At 31.0% G+C, this 24,113-nt stretch overlaps 1 protein-coding gene across 4 annotated transcripts in view; it reads right to left on the bottom strand.

Moving 5' to 3' along the window:
* Window positions 1–7: 7 nt before the first annotated feature.
* The window catches only part of LOC100167569 (axin), a 27,353-nt gene continuing 3,247 nt past the window's right edge, over window positions 8–24,113 (bottom strand). Inside the window, exons 1-17 of one of the 4 annotated variants that reach the window (XM_016803713.2) lie at window positions 19,839–20,192; window positions 5,027–5,212; window positions 4,848–4,934; window positions 4,483–4,774; window positions 4,165–4,386; window positions 3,853–4,089; window positions 3,344–3,517; window positions 3,086–3,236; window positions 2,902–3,021; window positions 2,727–2,832; window positions 2,036–2,193; window positions 1,812–1,953; window positions 1,642–1,750; window positions 1,392–1,528; window positions 1,147–1,321; window positions 790–996; window positions 8–635 (exon numbers count right to left, since the gene is read on the bottom strand). In XM_016803713.2, the coding sequence (XP_016659202.1) occupies window positions 509–635; window positions 790–996; window positions 1,147–1,321; window positions 1,392–1,528; window positions 1,642–1,750; window positions 1,812–1,953; window positions 2,036–2,193; window positions 2,727–2,832; window positions 2,902–3,021; window positions 3,086–3,236; window positions 3,344–3,517; window positions 3,853–4,089; window positions 4,165–4,386; window positions 4,483–4,774; window positions 4,848–4,934; window positions 5,027–5,212; window positions 19,839–19,881 (2,673 nt within the window). In that variant the 5' untranslated portion in view covers window positions 19,882–20,192 and the 3' untranslated portion in view covers window positions 8–508. Of the gene's footprint in view, window positions 636–789; window positions 997–1,146; window positions 1,322–1,391; window positions 1,529–1,641; window positions 1,751–1,811; window positions 1,954–2,035; window positions 2,194–2,726; window positions 2,833–2,901; window positions 3,022–3,085; window positions 3,237–3,343; window positions 3,518–3,852; window positions 4,090–4,164; window positions 4,387–4,482; window positions 4,775–4,847; window positions 4,935–5,026; window positions 5,213–16,232; window positions 16,886–19,838; window positions 20,193–24,113 lie in introns of those variants that run through there. The other 3 variants (XM_029487234.1, XM_001946055.5, XM_029487235.1) reach the window with 3 other exon arrangements.

The following is a 24,113-nucleotide window of genomic DNA, read 5'->3' as shown; positions in this document are numbered from 1 at the left end:
ACAAATGTTATTAATACATCTCTGTATTTCTTTATTGTAGGTCACAAATAGACATATTACATTTAACATTTTCACAACTAATAACAAAAATCAAAACATTTTAAGTTTTTACATTGTAAAAGGATCAATTAGGGAATATAAAAATAAAACATCATTTTATAAAAAATTTATACATTTCTTATTTTTTTGCAACAACAAAAAACACAATAAAATTTGTTTTTCTTACAAAACGTATAAGTCTTTTTTCTTTTACCAATGTCACACTTTTATTGTTTTTTCACACTAGTCATTGGGAATCGATTAGTGTTTGGTTTATAACTAAGGCACTGATTTACATTACACATTATAATTATTATTTTTTTTTTGTTACCTTTGGACTAAAATCCAGTCTTAAGGTATTTTAAAAAACAATTAACAGTTTAAAATTTAAAATGTATTATACAAGTCATTTGTTCCTTAAACTAGGCACTTAATAAAAAATATAATAAATTAATTAAATATTGTTCAATCAGTCGATAAGTCTCAGGCTAGCCATAACTTTGCCCTTCCATAGCGGCAACATCTGATTGTCATCAGTGATTTCTTCTTGGATGCGGGTTGATGGAGATTCATCAAATTCAGTAGTAAAGAAATACCTGTGTTACAAATATTACACATCAAAGATTTGCTGTAAAGGGCTTCTTTTTGTTACATTTATAACATTGTAATTAATATGTGATGTCGGACACAATGTCATGTTGAGAATAAATAATATTTAATAAAAATGTCTCAAACTGTAAAAGCTGTTACCTGTAATGTCCTTTCTTTGGCATACATTCAATAAACTGTTTTAATGTGATTGGATGTCCAGATATTCTCTTCCTGAATGGGAATTTTTCATCGTTGTATTCGTACATAACAGTAGTTGTGGTTGGGGGTGCTGTTATTGTACTAGACGTTGACGGTGTAGCTGATTCTTCTGCAGGCAGTCCACGGCCAGATGATGAAGAAGAAGTCCTAAACATTATTATTAACATTAAAAAATACAAAAGTAAAATCAATTTTTAGTGTAAAATACTAAATAGTCAATGTTATGTGTGACAGATTTATAATTATTCTAAATGACAGCCTTTTTCATTAACAGTTATTAAAAAATTAATAGTTTACCTCTGTTTGTGATTCTTCTTCGTCATTTGGTCGTTGAGCCTACGCCCGGCTTCTATCAACTGGTTGTCTGTATTGGGGAAAGGTGGTGGTGGCATATTCGGGTCGGCGACAAATGGCTGCTTGGGCATGTGATTTGTCCAGGAGCCACTACTACCACAATCTACGTCAGCGCAATCTGAAAAAAAAATCAATACATATAGGAAAATAATATAAATACAATGGTTGATGAAAAAAAATTAACATACCGTGGGAAGAGGCTTTTGTAGTTGTGGTATTAGCGGACGCGGTACACCAGCTAAAAGCTGGACCTGAGTCGGCAAGTGCATCACCAGCACACATTGGACTCTCTTGAAGCCATACAATACAACGATTGGTCGACCTGCTATAATAAGAATAAAACAAATTATTTATTTTTTCTCTGTTAGTGAATAATGAATATACAATACCAATACACAGATTAGTTTAAATTTAAATATAAAATTAAAATTAACTTACTCCTCTCTTGTTTTGTTGACATTGGTAGGCAATTGCGATTGTCCTGATACAACACTGATTCCACTGTCAGTCATTGTACGTCGGCTACCCCAAGTATGACGTCCTAAACCTAATCATTAAATTGAATATATCAGTATTTATAATTTCATTATATATCAATGTATGCATACTCGACACTCTGAGCTCTGGATTTGGAACACAATTTTGATAATCTGGTATAGATCGACTTTTAGGCACATGGCGTCCCGGTTCAGAACTGTCTGCTGTAAAGTCAGTGTAATTACCACTGTCGTACCCAGATGCTCGATTATCCTGATAAAAATATTTAAAAGTGAGTATAATATATATATATATATACTGTTATATTGTATGACCAAGTGCAAAACAAACATACTTTGTCTCTGCGTTTAGACAAATTAGGGTTAGCTGCTGCCAAATAAGTACTGGCAAATTGCTGAACAGGCCGGTTGACTTTGCCTGACCCTTGTCGCCTGTGTAACAATTGTTCAGGTGATTTAGGAGGTGATTTAAAGTATTTTTGTACATGTTGATCTAAACGCATAATAAATGGAAATTAGAAAAAAATTAGAAAGATAGATAATAAAAGCAAACAGGGATGTAAACTGTCTGAAATAAGAGTAACCTAAGGTAGTAGCCAATGTTTATCTGGTTCTGTCAGACTATACCCATCAATTAAATCGGTTTTCATTTACTTTTATTATTAGCTTATATTTCTGACAAAAAATTGCTAATCATGTCAATCTTAGCAAAATTCAAGCTAGGCGATTGATATAATAATAAAGTGATACTCCTGAGAGCACATGCTAGCTACATCAAATGACGTTGCCTTGCGCGAAAGCTTACTACCTGAGGTTACTCTTAATTGCCATAGAGTATAGGTATATATTATATTAAAGATGCAATAATAAAAAAAATTACACAATGTAGCTAATTATTATGTTTAGTTAGTCATAATTAATATATTATAACAGTTTTGTTGATTTAGATGTTAGTACAATATTTTTGTGATTAGTTTATTTCTTTATTATTACATGCAATGTTAACATTTGATTCAATAAACACACCTAATATTTCATCGTCACTACCATCAGGTAGTTTTAAAGATGCTCTAAACATTTCGTCTAACATTTTGGGATCATCAATTTTGCCAGATTCGCTGTCGAACTTCAGCTGAAATATAAAGAAATTTAAGCAGTTAAATATAGTAAATAAAACAAAATGTTTATTCAGTTCACAAACCTCTGAAAGATTTTTGATCATTTTATTATCCCATTTCTCTTCAATATCACGTTCCACTTTTATTTTTTCTAACTTTTCAGTGAGTATAGAAGCAAACATCTTTGGTTCCATTGCTGGTTTCTAAAAACATATTGAGATCGTTAAAAATATTGAAAAAAAGCAATGAGAACACCAAATTGCTTACATTGCATTGGGGTTCTCTCATTGTACGGGGGATGATTGTAGCAGTCATTGAACCCTCAACATTCCTACGAGCATATTTCTGCACTTCTTTCATTTCTAATTGAGCACTTTTTTTGGCTATTATTTTTGGATCACGAATCTCAGCCAATTGCCTAATAAATTAATTTTAATTAAACGTTTTGTTTTTATTGACATTTTTGTACTTACACGATTTCTTGTTGTAAGGTATAAGCAAAATTATAAAAAGACAAAAACTTACCTCCTTAAACAATCTGTAGAAACAGACGCTTCGCTAAGACTAGCCAGATCACTGTCCTGAGCTGAAGTTGGATTGTAAGATACATGCGTAGCTCTAGGTTTTGTGCCCCACCAGGATTGGTGATAAGGGGTACTAGGGTTTGGGTTGTAGATGCCCATTTTTGAAGTCTTTGCTCTACAATTGATTACCAAGCACAAAAAAAAACAATGCAAATACAATACAATAACCAAAAATAAAATAAAATGCACAACTATAAATGATAAATTTAACAATAAGCTTAATTGCTAAATTAATAAAATAAAAAGCAAAACGTGTTTAAATGTTCCATTTTAACAATTCATGTGTAAAAAAATTTTAAATGTCAAGGTATACTTTTTTATCATTATAAAAGACTCTCATTAGTCATTTCTTGAGTAATAAATTTTAATAACTAAACACTCCACAAATGATGATACTAAAACATCTTTAATTCACGTGCAAAAATCGTTAAATAATGAAATATATAATACCTTTGTAAAAACTCTCCTTTTTCCAGATGAGACCGTTGTTTTTGGGACATGTGCAAAAGGGACTGGGTTAATTTCATGGGAAAGTCTTTAGATTGCTTAAGTTCATTGCTGGACAATTCAGCATCTTCTTTAAGAGTTAACAAAGTTTGACTGCGATCAGGAGGTGCTTGATATCTTGAGGGCACCACTTTTTCTTCAGTGTCTGGTATGTGGTTCACTACTTTACCATCATAAAAACTAAAACAAATAAATAATGCATAAGTAAGTATTTAAAAACAATAATAATTGAACATTACTAAATATTAAGCTTACTCAATGCCACAATCCAGTGATCGAATATAAGTGATGTAGGTATCAGATTGTAGGAATGCCGGATACAATGTATCATTTAGAAATTTTTCCACTTGTACAAGGGCTTCGTCAAACAGATTTTTAGGAAGAGCTGTTTTGTTGGCAGTGCATACTTTAACCCTCTGCATGACATACCTCCGACATTCTTCATCTACGCCTAAATCTGCTTTTAAGAACAGTTTTCTAAATGAAAAAAAGAAAAATTATTTTTACATCAATTTGGTACCTAACATTAAATAAAAATATATTATTATTATTATTATAGCAACAAGTATTTACTTGTAAATTATAGAACGTAGCTTATCAGCTTTTTGGTCTGTGTGACCATAGAGCCCTTGACATGCTAGCCAAAACTCAAGAACCTTGCTGCATTGTTGTCCTTGTCCAGTTTCTTCTTCCAGCTTCAAGTTTTGCCGGAAAAGATTTACACCATTAGGATCAGCTAACAAGCTATCTAAGTTACGGGCCCATAACATGGGCCCAGAGTTCTGGCCATCATTTGGGGATAATGATCCCCGATCACCACTATCACCGTCGGCTGGTTCGTAGTCGTGGCGTGCACCACATCCAGCTGAAAATATTAATTTTTTCTAATTAATACATATTAATTAATATTAATTAAAAAATTATTATTAATTCTTTACCATGTTCTTGAATGCTGCATGTGCGGCATTTGGAACCAGCCATTAATAATTCGGTTTGTGTTTTGCGACATCTTACACATTTATTTTCTTTAAAATTTAAATATTAAAAAAATGTATTAGTAAAGTTTGTATTAATAAATCTTATTTATAAAGATATTTTTAAAACACAAGGAACTCACCAAAACTGTTTTTATATTTTTGGCCTAAACATGCGTTATCTTCAGACGATCGCACAGACTCTTCTCCCGGTAAAACTTTTGGTCTGGCGGAGTCAATTAGTATATTATTATTCATCATAACCGTGGGTATGGAGCTATTGGTGTCACGCTCCTTACTACCTCTGTTACAGGCATTTCGAAATAGATCTGAAACATAAAAATGGAATTGTTCAAGACATAAAGTTTTTGTTCTTTGTTTGAATTTTTATTATTATTATTAAACAAGGGTTGATGAAAACAAAATGGCCGCTTAGTAGTAGCTTAGTTGTTGTATCAAACAGTTTCACCCTACGCTCAATATAAAATCTCAATTGCCTATTTTAAATGATATGTTATGCCAAAACAAAATAATAAAATGATTTTGATGAATGTTTCCTCAAGGCAACAAAAAATTAATACTAAGGATTATACAAGCCCATAAGGTATGTTTACCGGTTTTTCACAAACATTAGTTATATGATCAGCCAACACACTGAATAGAATAAACAGGGAAAATATGAAAGTAAAACTATCCTAAACAATACATACCACAATCCATTCTGTATGGTTTTTTATTTATATTTTTAAGGTAAAAAATAATAATAATAAAAATATGATACGGGTAAGCTGCACACAACAGAACCGGACTCAAGTACTTTCGATCGATGAAGCGGTAGTACGCAGAATCAACGCACGTCATGGTACCGCTGTATAACAACCACCCGGATAATCGATAGCGAATACAGTTCCGATTGGAGAATGGGGAACAATAAATCATAAAAATATGATATGTGCCAGAAGTAGGGTCTTTTTATTGCACAATAGGATTTTCTAAAATTATGATTTTTTGGATCAATTCATATGTCTATCAACATTTAATAAGTGGCAGCAGGCCTGGTACAGCTTCTCTTAATCTTAAATTCTTGAGATAGGTATATATTTTTTTTTATTGACAGGATCTTTTTGAAAAAATATGGAATTACTCCAAACAATGAGATATTATATTGGTTTTTAATAGTAAACAAATGGTATACTTCAATACTTGTAAACAGCTGAAACTAAACACAAGAAACTGATTGAAAAAAAAAAAATAATGCATTGATAATATAAACTATAAATATTTAATGTTAAAATCAGAAATAGATATACCTAGTAATTAATCAAATTATTGTTATAAACAAAATAACATTTACTTATGTGAATAAATAATTTCATTAATCAACATTTATTTTAATGAATAATATTTAGAATGTTAAACATAACTATTGTGAAGTTGTTAATTTTTACAAGAAAAATATATACTTATTTAATATTTATAATTGAAAATGTATAAAGCCTATGGGTAACTGTTATTATATTATACTTATAGATATTCATTTTTATTATGTTTGTTTCTAAATAATTTAGGAAAACATTTTTACACATTAAAGCTTTGATAAATATTATACATAGTATATAATTATTCAAGACATATAATCAACTTTTAATTTAGATAGTAAAACTGTAAGAGAAATCATTATTAATTAATAATTTAGCAATTATAATTATTTTGTTATTACAACTTAGGAATTTAATAAGAAAAGAAACTTTAGCCCTGTTGATATCTAAATATTAGTCTGAAGTAAAACAGCAATCATGAATTAAAATAATAATGATAAATTAAAGGTAGTGCAACACAATAGGTTATAGTAAGATAAGATAAAGGTATTATTTTGAATAAAATTAGATCAGTTATTTGGCTAGGCAATTCAACATAATATCAACTAGGTAACTAAGTAGTTAATATATTGTCAAAAGGTGTTTTTAATAAGAAAAAGAAACAATTACAAAAGTGTATTTCATGATAAAGAAATTATGGGCAATATTAATAATTTAGCGGTAAAAGTTGGAATGAGTGTAAAAAAACTTAAAAACTTTAATTATTATTGTGAATAGTCTATTTATAGTACCTAGCTACATATAACTATTAATTTAATTTTTTTGTTTTTTCAACAAGGGATAAAAATTACTTTTTACCTCGAAGTCATACAAAATAATAATACGTTCAAAGGAAATGTCGGAGGTTGGGGTGGGCGATGGTGGGATCAAGGTTCTCAAAATCGCGAAGCTGTGGGTAAAAGCTAAAGAAAAAAAACCTGTCCCTCGAAAATCGCATAAAACAACTCAGATAACGATATTTTCTTTGAATGGGTTACCTCAGTACCTTACTAACTAATAAAATATTATAATACCTTTTTTTCTCTCTAGAGGGTCGTTTTTTTAATTCAAAAAAGGAAAAATAAAACCGACACCACACTATAAATTATTATTATATACCAACCATCGCCACAATGGGCACCCAGATTGTTATTAATTTCTTCCAGAGTCTTATATCTCAAATAACGATACAGCTGCCTGCAGGCTGCTGCAGTACAACTTCACTACAGTATTAACTATTAATGATACTACTATCGCAGTACCACTACCAAGTAAGTAGGTATATAGTATCTATACCAAGTATACGACAGCGGCGGTTAGTACAATACCGACCCGCGATTACTCCGTACCACATTAGATACATAATATAAGATACATATTACTACATTACACACGCCAGGAAATTACCGGAGGCGCGAGAGCAAATTAAGACAAAATTTTAGGCGACTGTGTAAAAAATAAAAATAGTTTAAAAGTAAAACGATAATATTAAAATATTACGGCGATGTCGTCAAATTAAAGGAATACGTGTCGGATGAAGAAACGAAAACACGATTACTTGCCACAGCAGATGATTTTCGCGGGGGGAGGGGGGTAAAGCGTTATTAACAATGCTAATACGCTACGTTCGATGAAACTGTGAGCTTATAATATCATAAGTAATAATAATAATAATAATAATAATAATAATAATAATATTCATTATTATATTTAAAATACGACGATACACTACAGCAGATATCGATAGCTATATTATAGAAATTGCTGTAAGTTTTCAGTTTTTTCTTTCGCGTATTCCGGATTCCCAAGGTCGGCGGTGATGAGTGGGGCGGCGGGGGGAGGGGGACGAAAAAAATTTTAAAACGCAGCCGTCAGCGGCCCGAGATAAAAACATAATATATATCATACACCTCTATATACGTTGCATTACTGTATGTATAAATATATATAAATACACGCGTCCCGACGAGATTTTTACAACAATTCACTCTACCGTGAAGCGTAACCGCCTCGGGGCACTCGGCCACATGTAATTATTGCACCGGTTGCCTTATACCGCCGTCGCCGCTTCGGCCCCCGCACTCCGCCGCCGACCCGCCGGCGCAGAACCGGTCGGCCTCTTTGACGCCGGGCTGCGACGCCGACGCCGCGCCGCCAGTTCGTGTTCATTACAAAATTACACTCTCCCTTCACCCCGATTTTCGCTCACCGCCGCGACACGAGCACACATTAAGTTAGATTTTTTTCCTCTCTCGGTCTCACCGTTTGCGCACGCGGGTCTGAGGTTTTAACGTTTTTTTTTTTTCATATATTATATTATATTTTTATTATTAATTTATTACACCGCTGCGGCGGGCAGGTGTGTTTTCTCCGCGAGACGTTTGATTCTCGAAACTTTTTTACTCGTACGTTTCCCAACCCCAACCCCACTCCGAGCCATTAACTCTTTCCGTGTGTGCGCGCGCGGCCGACATGGCGACATATATACATTGTATACGTAAATACGAATATATTATTATATACACGAAACCGTATTAGGTATAGAAGAGGAATATAGGATTGATATATACCGCGATGGCGGTATAGTGTGCACGCGTGTAGATATAATATAATATTATTATAATATTATCATACATAATAGATGCCGACGAAATGGAAATCGTGTGTAAAACCCAATCGGGTTTACACGCACATGCCCGCTAATGACAATATATTACATTGCGTTATAGTATAATAATATAATAATAATATTATAATATATACATTATAATACGTATAATATCATGTGGGTATATAATATTATCTGACCTTTTGTCCGAACGATAATCCATAATCGTATATGTGATAAATCGGTAACGGATTGGAAGATTTGACGTTTTTTTTCTCTCTATAATATAAATCCATCCGTATATAATATATAATATTATATTAAGTTTATGTATAATAATAATATTATATAGTTTAGTCTGCAGGCAGGGCCGGATTGGTCAGGCGAGCTACCGAGAAAATCTCGGTGGGCCGCTTAAAGTTTGAGCCGGTCCTGCGAGTGTGAGTGAAAATAAATTCATGTTCAAAATATGATTGTCCACCTATAAACTCGTAATAATTATAGACGTAATTTTGGGCCACTGAGTATGTAAATGGGCCGCTTATAGAAGTGAAAATCTCGATGGGCTGATATATACCAATCCGGCACTGTAATACAGGTGCAGTAAACCGAAATTTTACTTGGACACCGTCAACAGTATATTATATCATTAGCGAGCACATAGACGGTTAAATAAATAAAAAATAAAAAACATCAAAGGCCCCAGAGTAAATGGATTCCGGTTCGTTTGTATGTTTTTTTTTTCTAGATACTTCTTTACTTCTTTTATTAACCATGTATCGAATTAGCGGCAATTCGAAAGTTAAAGACAAATCGCCGACCGGGATGAGATAAAAGATTTCTTTCGGGAAGTATATTATATACATTATATTATTATATTGAAAATTCTATAAACTCGCTGGAAACGATGGTACATTGGTACGGGTCGAACAAATTAAGATTCTGACCACTGGACCCTATATCATACAATATATATATTATATATACCTACTGTTTTTATTTACTTTTTTTTTAAGAACGAAATACTCGATCGAATTAAAGAACCTATTCAAAAAGAAAATATAGCTACATATCGGTTGCTTCTATTCTTTACAAAAAGGACTGACATTTTACAAAAGATTCATACCCTCACCTATACATTTTGTTTATTTTGATACAACGAATTCAACCAATCATTCTGTACAATAATATATATATTAACTATTATGATATGAAAATTCGAAAGTATAAATCATAAAATTGAACTCAAGTTTCATATTATAATAAAGGTTAGAATTTATTATTGTCATTGATTATACTAATTAGTACTTGAGAATATTTGAATATATATATATATTTATACGATTGTATATATTGTATTATGTATCTATTATATACCTACTGAAACTTATAATTTTATAAGTTTACAAATATATTATTTAATAAACAGTACCTACCTAAATAAAAAAGAAGAGAATTACGATTTTTTTTGTCTAGATACTTTAACCCTTTGAATCACATAATCACATACATAAAACCTATACACATTGGACCTATAATTCGATAGAGATATTATTTGTCAGGCTAATAGAAATATAGAATACGCAAGGACATGAAAAAAAATCTAGGAAAATTACATTTTATTCAAGTAGGTACCTATAATATAATATTATCTATAGACTATAATATATATTATACATCATATATTTATCATCCGATTACACGCAATAAAATTGGTATTAAATATATTTTTCTTACCAAGCATGAAATATAATTTCAACGATATATATATAAAACGGAAATAATATATATATATATATATATATATATAAGCGACAAAGTCTCTTCTCGTGTGATGTTCATAGACTGGAAAATGCACTTCTATTCAATTCCCCGCCCAATGCTGCAATCGGCACTGAAGAAAGGAGTCTGAGCGAATATTGCATTGAAAACCGCAATGGGATGAAAACGAAATCGAATCATCCGGTTTGCGTCTAACGTATGCTTTCGGAAATTTAATTTTTTTCTTCCTCTACTCCACACTCAGCTCTAACAAAATTGTTTTACTATTTTTTTTTTTTAAATGCGTATTTCACTCCAAAAAGTCCACGCGATTGTATGTTTTGATTTATTTTTTTCTTTATCTTATTTGCGCACACAGTTTTATATAATACCAATAAGCACAGTCTGTTGGCCACGAGGCATTCTTTTATATTATACAATAAGTTATTGGAGTTTTTTCCTTTTGAACCTGCAGCAAAACGCGTACACAAAGTTATATTTTGAAATTTAATGAATATACTATATAAAGGTACCAAAGTACCTAGATATAATATTTTTAATAAAACAAACATACTATTATAAATAAAGTAAAATTAAAATATGAAAGTTACCCGTTCCCAAATTTATTAACGATTGACAGAGTATAATACAATTTATAGATTTTAAGTACCTAGCTATAATTAGTATTACTAACGAGTAACAATTACGTGATAATTAGTGATAACATGAAATTTATTCTTTTAGTAGACATCTAAAAATCAGATCTAACATAAATTATGTTTGCAAAAAAAACCTGAAAATTTTGCTTTGTGAAATTAAGCGATACTTATATATATATATACAGTTAAAATGTAATTGGAACGCGATACCTACCTACAAAACACGATTCTGAGCGGAGACAGTAGTCAGCATCTATTTCCAAGGAATTCATAATTTTATCATGCCTATTACTATTAAAAATAGGTACCTACATTAGGGTGAACTAGTTTTTGCCAAAACATTGAATATAATATTATACAATAATTATTGTTTTTATTCTTTAACCTATACCTAAAGTCCATACGTACAGGCTTATAGATACTTATATAGTTATATCTATAGATTTTTTCTGCTCCAAAACGGAATGACATAACACAAACACACACTCTCACCGTTGTAAAACAAATACATTAATCAATCCCCATAAAATATCTAGATCGGTATTAATATACCTTTTGTATAGTAAATATATTCACAACAAAGCTTATAACTTAGGTACTAGTAAACTAAGTAATTATGTAACAATTTAAAAAAAAAAGTTTGAATCATAATAAATAGTAATAGTAATGTAGGTGCTATCATATTAAGTTGTACCTAATGGCTAATACTATTAATTAGTTCTATAAATTACAAGCATTAAAAAGACAAATAATAAAAAAAATGACTGTAAGATAGACGAATATTGATTTCAAAAAATCAATAATGACCAAATTCAAATGAATAATATTATAAGTACCTAAGTTTAAACCAGTTTAAACTTAACTTAAAATTATAAATATGTTTTATACTTTTATTTTACTCTTCCTATTAACTTATTGGTTATAATGGCTTGTATTAAAAATAAATTCAGAGGTTAAATAAATTTGTTCAGTTTTTATTTTTTTTTCAGTGTTTATTGATTGCTGTAAATACTAGGTATGGTAAATATATGATTATTACATGGTAAAAGTACGATGGTTAAATCTTAACTAAAAATATGAATAATTAGGTTTTTGTAAACAAATAAGAATAAGCAGCAAGTACTACTGTCTACTATTGTCAATTAGTTATTTTGTGATGACTCTACAGAATCTTTCATGCAAAAGTCTATGGAAATTTCCAAAACAGAAATAATAACAATAGTTGGGTATACCTACCTATATAATATAATATTATACCAAATTATTACAATAATGTATTATTATATAGATACGAAAGAGTTCAACGTTCCATGTTACACCGCCATTGATAAAGTGTCTAAATTGAGAAAAGGTTCTCTCCCAACAACTAAACGCATCGTAGAGTAGTACAGTCAGTCATCAACGGATCTGGTGACAAAACCGGTATAGTGTCGTTGTACGCTATCTCGTCACACAGACGACGAAATACACGCGCGTTTCCGACGTTTCTATATTCTATAATTTCCATTTACTTCGTCAAACAGACAACAGTATATATCGGAGTATAATATAACAATGTATACAATGTCAGTCACAAGTCCCATCTGTGTATGAATGCGTGTGTGCGTTGTCCTTTTGTTCCCGGAGGCCAGGTCAAGATACACAGGCACAATTACAAATGTGTCACTAACAAGATATAAAGGACAATCCCAGAAAAAACTTATGGCAAGAGCGGTGCAAGTGAGGGAGAGGAGAAAAAATACTTCGGTATATAGATTGTATTCCGACTTCTTCGGTTCGATTAGTCGTCCAAGATAATGGCGGTACAGACACAAAGCTCTCTTTGTCGGTGAAAGAGACTGTCTACAACGCGAGGGCACTTGAACGTTTTTTTTTATTGTTTATTTATTTTTTTTTTTTTTACAGAAACGGCCGGATCCGATTAGAAGGGAAAAAATGTAGGAAATAAATCGTATATATTTTTTACTGCGTGTGTGTATATATGTGTATATGTTTGTTTGTGTATAAGTGATAGCTTGAATATATATATATATTTAAAACGGACAGACTTAATAGAGCCCCAAGACTGGATGCCAATGACACAAACAACGGTCTGGCGGTGGAAGACCGCTCCTCTTAGGGTAATTTACCTCCCTGGGGTGGAATGGATTGGTACTTAAATCCAAACCCGTTTTGGAAAAGAATGTACGAGCGTATGTATAAGAAATGAATAGAAAAAAACAGCCAAATGAAAATGTTTAACCAACAATCGTCCCGCGGACAAGACAGGTACGATTATTCAAGAGTGGAGGTAAATAATATATACTCATCACCACAATAAAGTAAACTATTGATAACACAATAATATTACTAATTACAACAAAAATAATAACAAAAAAACACAAATATGCGCCAATTTACCTTTTTAAAGGTAACCAAGGGACCTTTTTAAGTAGAAATCTTAAAATAATGGACATAATCAATTATAAGAGCATTAATTATATATATTTATACATTATACATTAGTACAGGGGTCTCCAACCTACGGCCCGCCAAGCTTTTTGCACCGGCCCGCCAAGCTAATTAACGTTATGAAAACAATATATTAATTTTCATTGTTTTTAATTTATTTTTATTAAATTGATTAACAAAATAAAATGAATTTATAATATTTTCTTTGGTATTATTCATAACAACTTATATAGTTATACATATATACTAACACTAACTAATAATAGATAAACTCGTCTATCACACTTATCTGACTTACATTGCATAAAAACTTTACCGACAGAGCTCCAGCTTGAAGTTATCGAGCTCATATCAAATAACAATTTCAAAGACTATTTCAAGGAACCCAGTCTCCAACAATTTTAAGCCATGTTGCCGGAGGAATTATTTCCAAATCTCAATAAACAAGTGTGTGAAATTATGTCAATATTTAGCTCAATATACTTATGTGAGCAGACGTTTTCAAAAATGAAATACGTCAAATCTTAGTACAGAACTAACTTAAGTGACGAACATTTACAAGCTACGCTGCTAATTGGAACCACGACGTTTGATGCAAACTATCAAGACATTTTAAAAAACAAGCAGTTCCAAACGTCTCACTAAGTAACTTACTAGTATCATAATAAGACAAATTTTGAATTATAAAATAAAAAAATTATATAGATAAACATACGTTTTTTTTTAATAAATCTTGTCTATTCTTATTTATTTCTCAATTTCATAACCTATCTATTCCTAGATAGACAATTTTTTTTTTTCAGACAACACATTTATAAAAATGTTGGCCCATGATGTCAAAGCGTAAATAAATTTGGCCCACCGTAAAAAAAATTTGGAGGCCCCTGCATTAGTACATTAAATACAACTATATGCATGAGGTATAACTAAATATTTTAACTGGATGACCTTGGATTAAAATAGGGGTTCAAAGGGGGTAAAAAGGAAAAAAAATACACATTTTTGAAAAAAAAATATTTGCATAAATTGTTTTTTTTAATTGCAACATTTGTCAAAACCACTGTTCTTAAGAAAATTGTAACCCCGTTCATTATAAACTAGAGGTATCCACGATAAGTATTGTGAATTTACTAAGTAGTAAATAGTAAATAGTAATTTACTAGTGTTGTACACTAAGAAGGCGTATAGAGTAAACACATTTCGAATGTGTTAATTCTTGTAATTTTTATTAAGTAGGTAACTTAAATTATTTTTATCTTATCTGGCAAGTATGAAAGCATAACATTTAAGTTAATTACGATAACAAGGTAATATTAATAACAAATAAATAGCGAAGTAAATAATTTGTAAATTTATACTTATCTTAATTTTGTAAATTTTGCATTTAAAAATAACCTTTTATGTGCATAAAAATGATTTAAACAAATAGTCTATCATCTAAAGTTTAAAGAAAAATTGTGGTTGACATTTCAAATTAAAGTAAGTTGTATGACGCACACTTGTACCGATAGTGTTAAACATTTTAAATTATCTCAACATTTGTACTTCGATATACTCCTTGTTTCACTTCCCTAAAACTCCATTTAAGTCCAATGCTATTTCGCTAAAATATTTAGAAGTACCCACTACCTATTCCCTATTAAGCGTGAACATACTGTATATTTATTATTTAGGATGCATTCTAGAAAGAGCTTAACTACAATTTCCAAATCAAACAAGTTATAAATTTAAACGATAGTACATAGTATAAAAACAAATAAAAATATTTACATCAGTACCTACTATTTTTTAAATTTCATATAATATACCTATTATACAATTGCTAAAATATGCATATAGTAAAATATAAAATATAATTAATTGTAGCTTGATTAAATGCTTTTATAATGGTATTTTTTTAAATAAATAAATAATATATTTATTTAAATTATTGATGCTTAGTTAAAACTTTTATTTAATTTAAAATAAATGCAAAATTAAATTAGATTAATTGTTTTGAATCAAATAAATCAATAGGGTCTTACATGGGTACCTACATTTGATATCATATAACACTAATACTAAAAAAAACAAAACCAACTTAACCAGTTTTAAGTTATTTATACATGTTCCATATTTTAATTGTTTTAAACAATTAAAATACCATGATTTTTTTATATTAAAATATTAAATGATAATTGCTTATTCATTAAAAATTATGTAGTTATTATTTATAAAAATGATTTATTTATAAAGAATGGTATAATTATTCAAACGTGTTTTTTAACTATCAAATAATAACACTAAGACAATGTGAAATGTTTGTAAAATATAATATAGCATAACATGCGACTTGTTTGAAATAATATTTAAGTTGCCTTAACAATATATAATAATTTAGAAATTAATATATTTTAAATTATTAAACCATTTTCTTATACTATAATGGTAAATACAATAATATTCTTAATCAAACTATTTGTTTTAATTTTAAAAATAATAAATATAAAACAATTTTAAAAATAATACGTACCACGAAAAACACGTAGTGTAATAGAGCATAATTTATAAACTTCTAACATTGTCATAATACGTAAATGAACAAACACAGCGAAATCGTATTTATTTAAGATTCACGTAGGGAGGGCAAAACCGTGTCGTCAACATGAGCGGGCGAGACAGAATGCTGAAAGTCATCGGTAAGGACTGCGACAAAGGGTCTTTTTCTTTCGCACTTTAAGTTCTCTCCACCCCTGGCGCAGCACTGTCACGGCTGAAATTGATGCTCCTCCGACTCCACGCACAAAAGCTGAAGAGTTGTTTTACGAATCAGAAAACAACGATATTAAATAATATAAAGCCTTGGCGTGTCCTAGATTAAATATTACACAAAAGGATCAAAAAGGACTTGCGATCCTTTGACAGTCGCGCCGTATACTAGGAAGAACTGCAGCAACGCGCCGTGTTAAAGATTAATAAAAACTCGAAAACGAAAACGCGACAGAGTTTAATGAAAACGAAATGTCAACTCGGGAGGTGTAAAGAGGAAAAAAGAAGCATAGGAGTCAAAGGGAGTTCGGATGTCAAAGGGACTTTAGTTTTTGTGTTTGAAGATTCATTTTATTTTTTAACGCCGTATACACATGATAAATGATATAAATGAAAATAACTTCATTGTTTGAATCAAAATTGAAGCTCGACAAACGTCAAATACAAGTAATTTACAGAATAACTATGTAATGTTTTCGTGTGTTTGTATGTAATGTTTCATAATATCAACAAAAATGTAATATTTCAGACAATAGAACCTACCTACCTATATTTATTAAATAAATAATATGTCACACTTAACTCGTATAATAAAAATCCAAATACAAATAAGGAACATTTTAGAATCTGAATGTAATAATTGGTATTGAATTACGCCAACATTTGATCTATTTAAGGTATTCTATTATAAATACAAAATCGTAACACATTAGAACCTAGTACTCTGATATTGTGAAGTATTATAGGTAACTTAAATGTTCATATTGAAATAGCCAATATGGCTTAAGGTATATTATGAATTATGAATAGAATATTATATCTATTTATTTCTTACATGCTAATCATTTACCTAATATTGATTTTTTTTTTATAAATATGATTCAAGACTCAAGTACATCCAATAAATAAAAATTATTCATTGATTTCATTGTATTTTATTTTTTGTTATGTACGATAATATGAATAATTAATAGTAGGTAGATATACTTTAATTTATATAGTATATTATTAATACCTTATAATGATTAATAGTAGTTTTAATTTTAATCAAAAAGTGCCTATAAGTACGCGTGTACTATAAAATAAACATCATTTATTCATAAAAAATTGGAAATTGAAAGAAACACAAAAACCAAAAAATATTCAAATGATTTATTCACATCAATGAAACTGCCTACATTTTAATTTAACGTATTATTCAAATATCATCTATATTCCTATAGGTACTGCAGAGACAATTTATTGAACAATATTTCTTAGTTCTCTACATACACTACCTATATAGGCTTTTATATGCTATTTGGAACATTGGCATTTAAAAAACGTAAGTTGACTGGACATAATTTCTGATAAAGAATGGACAAAACGATATAATATGTATAGGGATGCCAACCAGTATACGTTTAGATAGTTATCGGCGTTTAAATTTTTTTTTCGCTATGGACATCACGGACAGACCAGTTTTGTCGGTGCCGTCTATTTCTCTTTCATTTTATGTGTCTGTGTTGTGTGTATGTAGTTTTTTCCCCATTTTTCTTCTCTCGCAATAATAATCTGACAAGAATGCACACCAGGTATTATGTGCGTTAGATACGGTCCCACCCAGCCTTACTTCCTTCACAAACAACATTTCTATACCCGGAGTTTACAGCGTGTGTTTTCTTCTGTGTGCTCGTCTGGCCGGTGGCGACGCCTTCCTTCGATCTCTTTGCCGCCTGGGACAGACAATATTTTTCTAACTGTAAAAATGTCCCTTCCTCCTCTTTCCTTCGATTTCTTATTCAGACGATAAAATCTTACTCACACAATATCATTAAACGTAATATGTACTGGATCATGTACATGTATACCTTGCCTGTGATGTGAAATACATTTTTTTTTTTACTACCTACCTATACAAACGATTTATTCAACGATTCATATAAGAGATTATATTATGTAGTTCAATTGTTATGTATTACTACAATAATCAAACGATAAATAATTTACTCATAATTAATTGTAATAATTAATGTAGATACTTAATTAATGCATTTATAAAATAATCTAAATACCGCCGCGGTTATCACAAATGATTATTATTGGATACCGATTAATTTACAATAGGATTTGAAGAATTTAAATTATTTATATTTTTAAAAATGAAATAAAAATGATTAAATTATGATAATTTGATTGATTATAGTTAAAACTTGAAAGTAATTTGTAAACAGTTTTAACGTTGATAATAGTATAAACTAATTTTTATAAACAATATTGTCAAAAAAGAAATACTATAATGGATTTGCTGAACACACAATTGTATATAATATTATGATGTAAACAAGAAGAAAGAGTTTTAAATTTAATTAACGATTCTTAGAATAGAATATCTCTTTTCCTCTTCCAAAAATATGAAAGAATAATACAATTTATTATAAATTACAAAATCTGTAAGCAGCTGCATTACGTAAAATAATATATTATAGTTATTTTGAAAAATAATCTCACTTTTACCACGCACCCAGAAAACGTGCATTTAAAAATGGACCTCGCTGTTGACCTTAACCTATAAATTGCAGTGCCAAATTGTTCAGTTCATCGTCTGCTAAGATGTATGACGTATCTCTCCACTCCCTTTCTAATGTCAATCTACGGGATACTACGGAATGGTGTTATAGTCACGTAATAATGCATATTTGATAATCGATAATTATATTGAGACGATAGGATGGAACTAAATTAACATACGACGCACTGGCCGCATAAAGATTGGCGAGTGTATAGATACCGGAAATGGTATTATGCGCACCGAGACACGTTACGAAACCAGAAATACAATAGGTACGTTCTGTGACCCAAGTTCGTGGACAAAATTATCACTTATCAGATATTAGAATGTACATAAATTGAGCAATGCTAATATCAATATAATATGCGTTTAGGCTCTGAACCATTGCTGTTTTTGTCTTTACAGCAAACACTATTCCTTTTAATTCAACAAAAACCGTATCCTTTTACAGATTCACGACCAGTACCTACGCTAATGATGATATCAGATATACATCGACTAGACGTATAATATAAGTAGGTACTTTGTACTAAATATTATTATAATTAACTTATAATCTATAGGAGGTACTGCCCGTTAACAAAATGTTACCATTAGTACAATTAACATAGACATAATAATATAACATATTATAATTTATAAGGCTTTTCATACCCCTATTTTATAGTAGTCACAGCCCACAGGACAACGCACATTTGACCACTCATGTACACAAATAATATATAAATATAATATCGTTTCGTAAAACGTTTGCATCGTCGACGCAGCCTGCCGCGGCAACCGTTCGTACATAGATCGAAAAAAATTAAGTGTACTTACACACATACGGAAAAAAACTAGTCACGGTCGGTAATTCGAACATTAGGCGCGGCTAACACTTAAGTCCTCGGTGTGTGACGTAGAACGCGTTATTTTATTTATTTATTGGTCGGCGTTTTTTTCGCCCTATAAAAAACTCGTGGGCAGTGGTGACGACGAGTATTATACAGATGGATTAGTACTGCCGCCAACTCTCTTTTCTTCTACATCTCCGTGCCGACCACCCCACGATCGGCCCCCGTCGTCGTTTGTCCGACGCGATAAGAGACTCGTTTTACGTCACTTTATATTTAAATATTATAGTGTCAACAAAACGAGATAAACAATAGGACGGACAGTGGACATTTGCATAATATTACGATTTATAATACGTATAGGTATAATAATACGTTTAATATCCGGTCCCGGGCCACACAGTATATTACAATAAATAATATAGATTAGGGGACATACCTCAAATATACGTTTTGTCGAATTTCACAACGTCCAATAAAAAAAAAAGACGAGTCGAGTAGAGAATAAAAATCAAAAATCCGTTATACGCGACCTAACACCGTCACCGCCGCTTCCTCCTAATGGTTCGCTTCATCACCACTCGTCCCACCCACCCGTACACGGCGGCAACCGGCGCTATTTAAAAACGATTTTAAAAAAGGGGTAATTACACGCGAACGTGTGGCGCAATGGAAAGACGTCGCGCGCGCTCGCGTGAGAGACGGCGGAGGACGCGTCGTAAAAGACGGCGGCGAGTCCGTCGACCGCGGCACACCATCCACCACAGGCAGTGGCCCCGCCGCGGCTTATAATATAATATGATATTATATACGGCTAGAAGACGTACTGCAGTGCAACAGGCCCGCCGTCGTATCCACCTCGCGACGGGTCCTCTGTAATTACGAGATAATGACGACGACGACTGCGTTCGTGTATTGGGACTTATTAAAGCGAGAAAGAATATTACGTGGACGGACGGTGGTAGAGTAGCGGTGGCGGTGCGGCCCGCGGGGTTATATACGTATACGTGTCGGTCACAGATCAAAGCAATCGCCACACAATGGCCCGAGGGGCGAGAGCGAGCGGTTGAGTGGCAGTGGTGGACGAGAGAGAAACCGGCGCGCGAGTGAGACGGGGGACGCGTTGAATCGCTACGCGCAAACGGCCACCAGTAGAGATGCCACATGTTCGTACTGCGAGTGCAGTGCGTCTCAAATTTTCCCGTCTCCTCGGACGAGAACAAAATTAATATTTATATCGCATAAATATTATAAATTAAAATAATATGTATATTACAGCTGGTATAATATTATAATGGTAATATAGAGCTCGAGAGCTGTAGGTATCGTTCCCGCGATGAGTATGATGATTACGATAATCGTTTGATATTACAATTTACAAAAACAAGGCCCTAGCAGTAGTGGTGGGGGAGGGGATATTAAACTTAATAGTGTTAACGTATGGTGTGCTTTTGTTTTGAGTTTCTAGATTCAGACACACATTTACAGCTATACTCACATGGGAAACGCGGTGAAATAAATCGAATTTTAATTTGTTGAATGCAAAATATCACAGTATTACAGTAAAACAATGTCTCAATACTCAACATACTCACCGCTCACTATTTCAGTGCAAAAATAAAAATTAACCAAATTTCATGTAAAAATATAGGTATATAATATTATATTAGTATGTTATTATTTACTTATATACGCATTTTGGAAATCTAAAGTAACGAAAAACGTAACAATAATATATTAAAAATTAAAAAATTACACCTATTCATAACTAATTCGTATTCAAATGAACAAGCTATACACGAATTTATAATGTTGAATACATTATCTAGTCATTGACAATAAAAATCACTTCATTATTGGTTTTACACTAAAGCGAAGTTTGAGGAGCATTTTCATAAGTCGTCTAAAAAGTGAATTACAATTTACAGCTTTCAAATTTCAAATTTCGCTACTAAATACTAAACAAGTAAACCTACTATTGAAAATAATATATTATTAAACCTAATGAATTATTTTGATTTTATGATATCTAATTAGGTTCCATTAAATATTAATTAGGTATTCATTTTTCTCTGATATTTCTCCCTTTTCACTACCTATAAATATAAACAGATCTAATATCGACTGGAAAAAAACCAAAACCATATTCCTATTCAATTGTGATTATTATATAATATTCCATTTATACCTCGATGTATACCTAATGCCTTCTTATTACAGTTATGTTTACAAAAGTTAATTGTAAACACTCAAAAATGAAAAAATAAAACCATGCTACTTAGTTGTTGCAAAACTGCCAAATTGTGTACTTGAGGGGAACCTTTTAAATATTAAAGAAAAAAAAGCGTTTGAACTGGAGCCAATTTTTTTGTATAAAAATTGAAACCAATTCAACATCATTATATTTCACAAAAAAAAAAAAAAACAAAACAAGAATGGACAAGGTTTCTAAAAATAAACATAAAACGAAGTCTTTTACCTTATTATGTCGTATCTATCAATTTCTGAACAAAAGTGTATGGGTCTTCAAAGTTTATCACTTCCCTTTGATGTGCCAAAGTCCAAAGACTTTTAAATCAAGTACCGACCAACACGTAAGCTAGAATAAAAGAGGGAAAATGAAGAGGTTTCTAGACATCACAAAAACAGGTGACTGTACAATAAAATATCGAAACTTACAAAAAGCAACCACTTAAACTTTTTTAATAAATAACTCCACAAAAGACCTTTGACAACAAAGTTATTAATATTTTTCATTCCTTTATTTTTTAGGTTTTACAATATATAATTAATAATAATAAAAACGTGTGGCTGTGGAAATACTCAAGAGCAAAAGTTTCTTTTGATGTGAAGTAGCCTCAGATCAAAGGCAAAACACGGTTTGATAAATTTGGAGAGACAATTCTTTTTTCTCTCTCTTTGAAATCAAATCATGTGACCAATCACGTTTCACACACTGTTGCCTTTCAGTTTTCCAACTTTCTATGGGTATCAACAAAGTATTGTAAGCGCTGAGTAATTTTTTATATGCCTAGTTCATAACACAAGATTTTAAAGACATAATTTATAATAGGGTTTCTTAAAACAAATACCTATACATGTTTGACTGATTTTCATTTGACATAGGTATCTACTCAAATGTCTTAAATCTTTAATAACTTAAAAAACCTAAATTAATAATAGTAGAGGTGTTGTATTATTGTTTTGGGTATAAAAAAAAACAATTAAGCATACAACTAATTTTAATGTTTTAATCCAAGTATAACCTTAGTTTATTGCCTTATACTGGCTATTCAGGTTACAGTTAATTCTTCCTCCAGTTTCAAATCATTTTTTATAAAGAATATTTATTACAAATTAATAATTAATAAAAATAATAATATATTTTGTTATCAACTAATTATGTAATTATTACCTAGATAATATTGTTGACATTTTTTTTAAATAATTAATTTATCTGTGTGTTTTTTAAACAAGTACCTACTACGAATGGACCTTCTTAGAAATACTTGAGTCAGACTTAATTCAGCACACAGGAAAAGGCAGAAAACTAATGCATAAACGGAAGTTTAAAGAAAGACTGGAGTAAGGCAAAGGCACTCAGTTAATGCAATACATAATATAAGGATATATCCAATGTAAGGTACCGTCTACAATTTATATTGTAAAATATGTACTCTATACTCTGTTCAAAATGAGACCTACATATTGCGTTACTGTTGTTGAGAGTAAATTGTACAACCATAACATTTATGATATTTTATAATACTAAATGACGTCGTCCTGTTTATTTAGTTTCAGATGAATTCTCCGAACAATCTGTAAATATGTGGGGTTGTTCGAGTTGCGGAACACGTCGTCTGGTCAACTTGCTGGTCTTTACCGTTTTGATTAGTTTGACCGAGGCTTGGCAACAGAATCTTCCGCCAAAGAACAGTGTCAGATATGGTGAGTACAAACATTTTGGGTACTTATCTATATTATATCGATTTCGCTAAACTGCCATTGCCCATTGTATCTAACAATGTATTATCTAACAATAAGTAATGTTATCTTTTATGGCGAAAATTAAATTACAATAAAAATAACAATATAATATTTATGTGTATATTATAGTGAATATTTTTAATGGATCAATTCCTAATTAATTATTTTTTCCATAAAATAAAAGGGAAAATTCAGTAAATTATAATAATATTTAATGCTAATACTATTTTTAAAGAAAATAATTCTCATGTCACCATCGCACCATATTAATATA

The sequence above is a fragment of the Acyrthosiphon pisum genome, chromosome A1, assembly GCF_005508785.2.
Source record: "Acyrthosiphon pisum isolate AL4f chromosome A1, pea_aphid_22Mar2018_4r6ur, whole genome shotgun sequence".
Taxonomy (NCBI): Eukaryota; Metazoa; Arthropoda; class Insecta; order Hemiptera; family Aphididae; genus Acyrthosiphon; species Acyrthosiphon pisum.
This window is presented reverse-complemented; position numbering and strand designations above follow the sequence as displayed.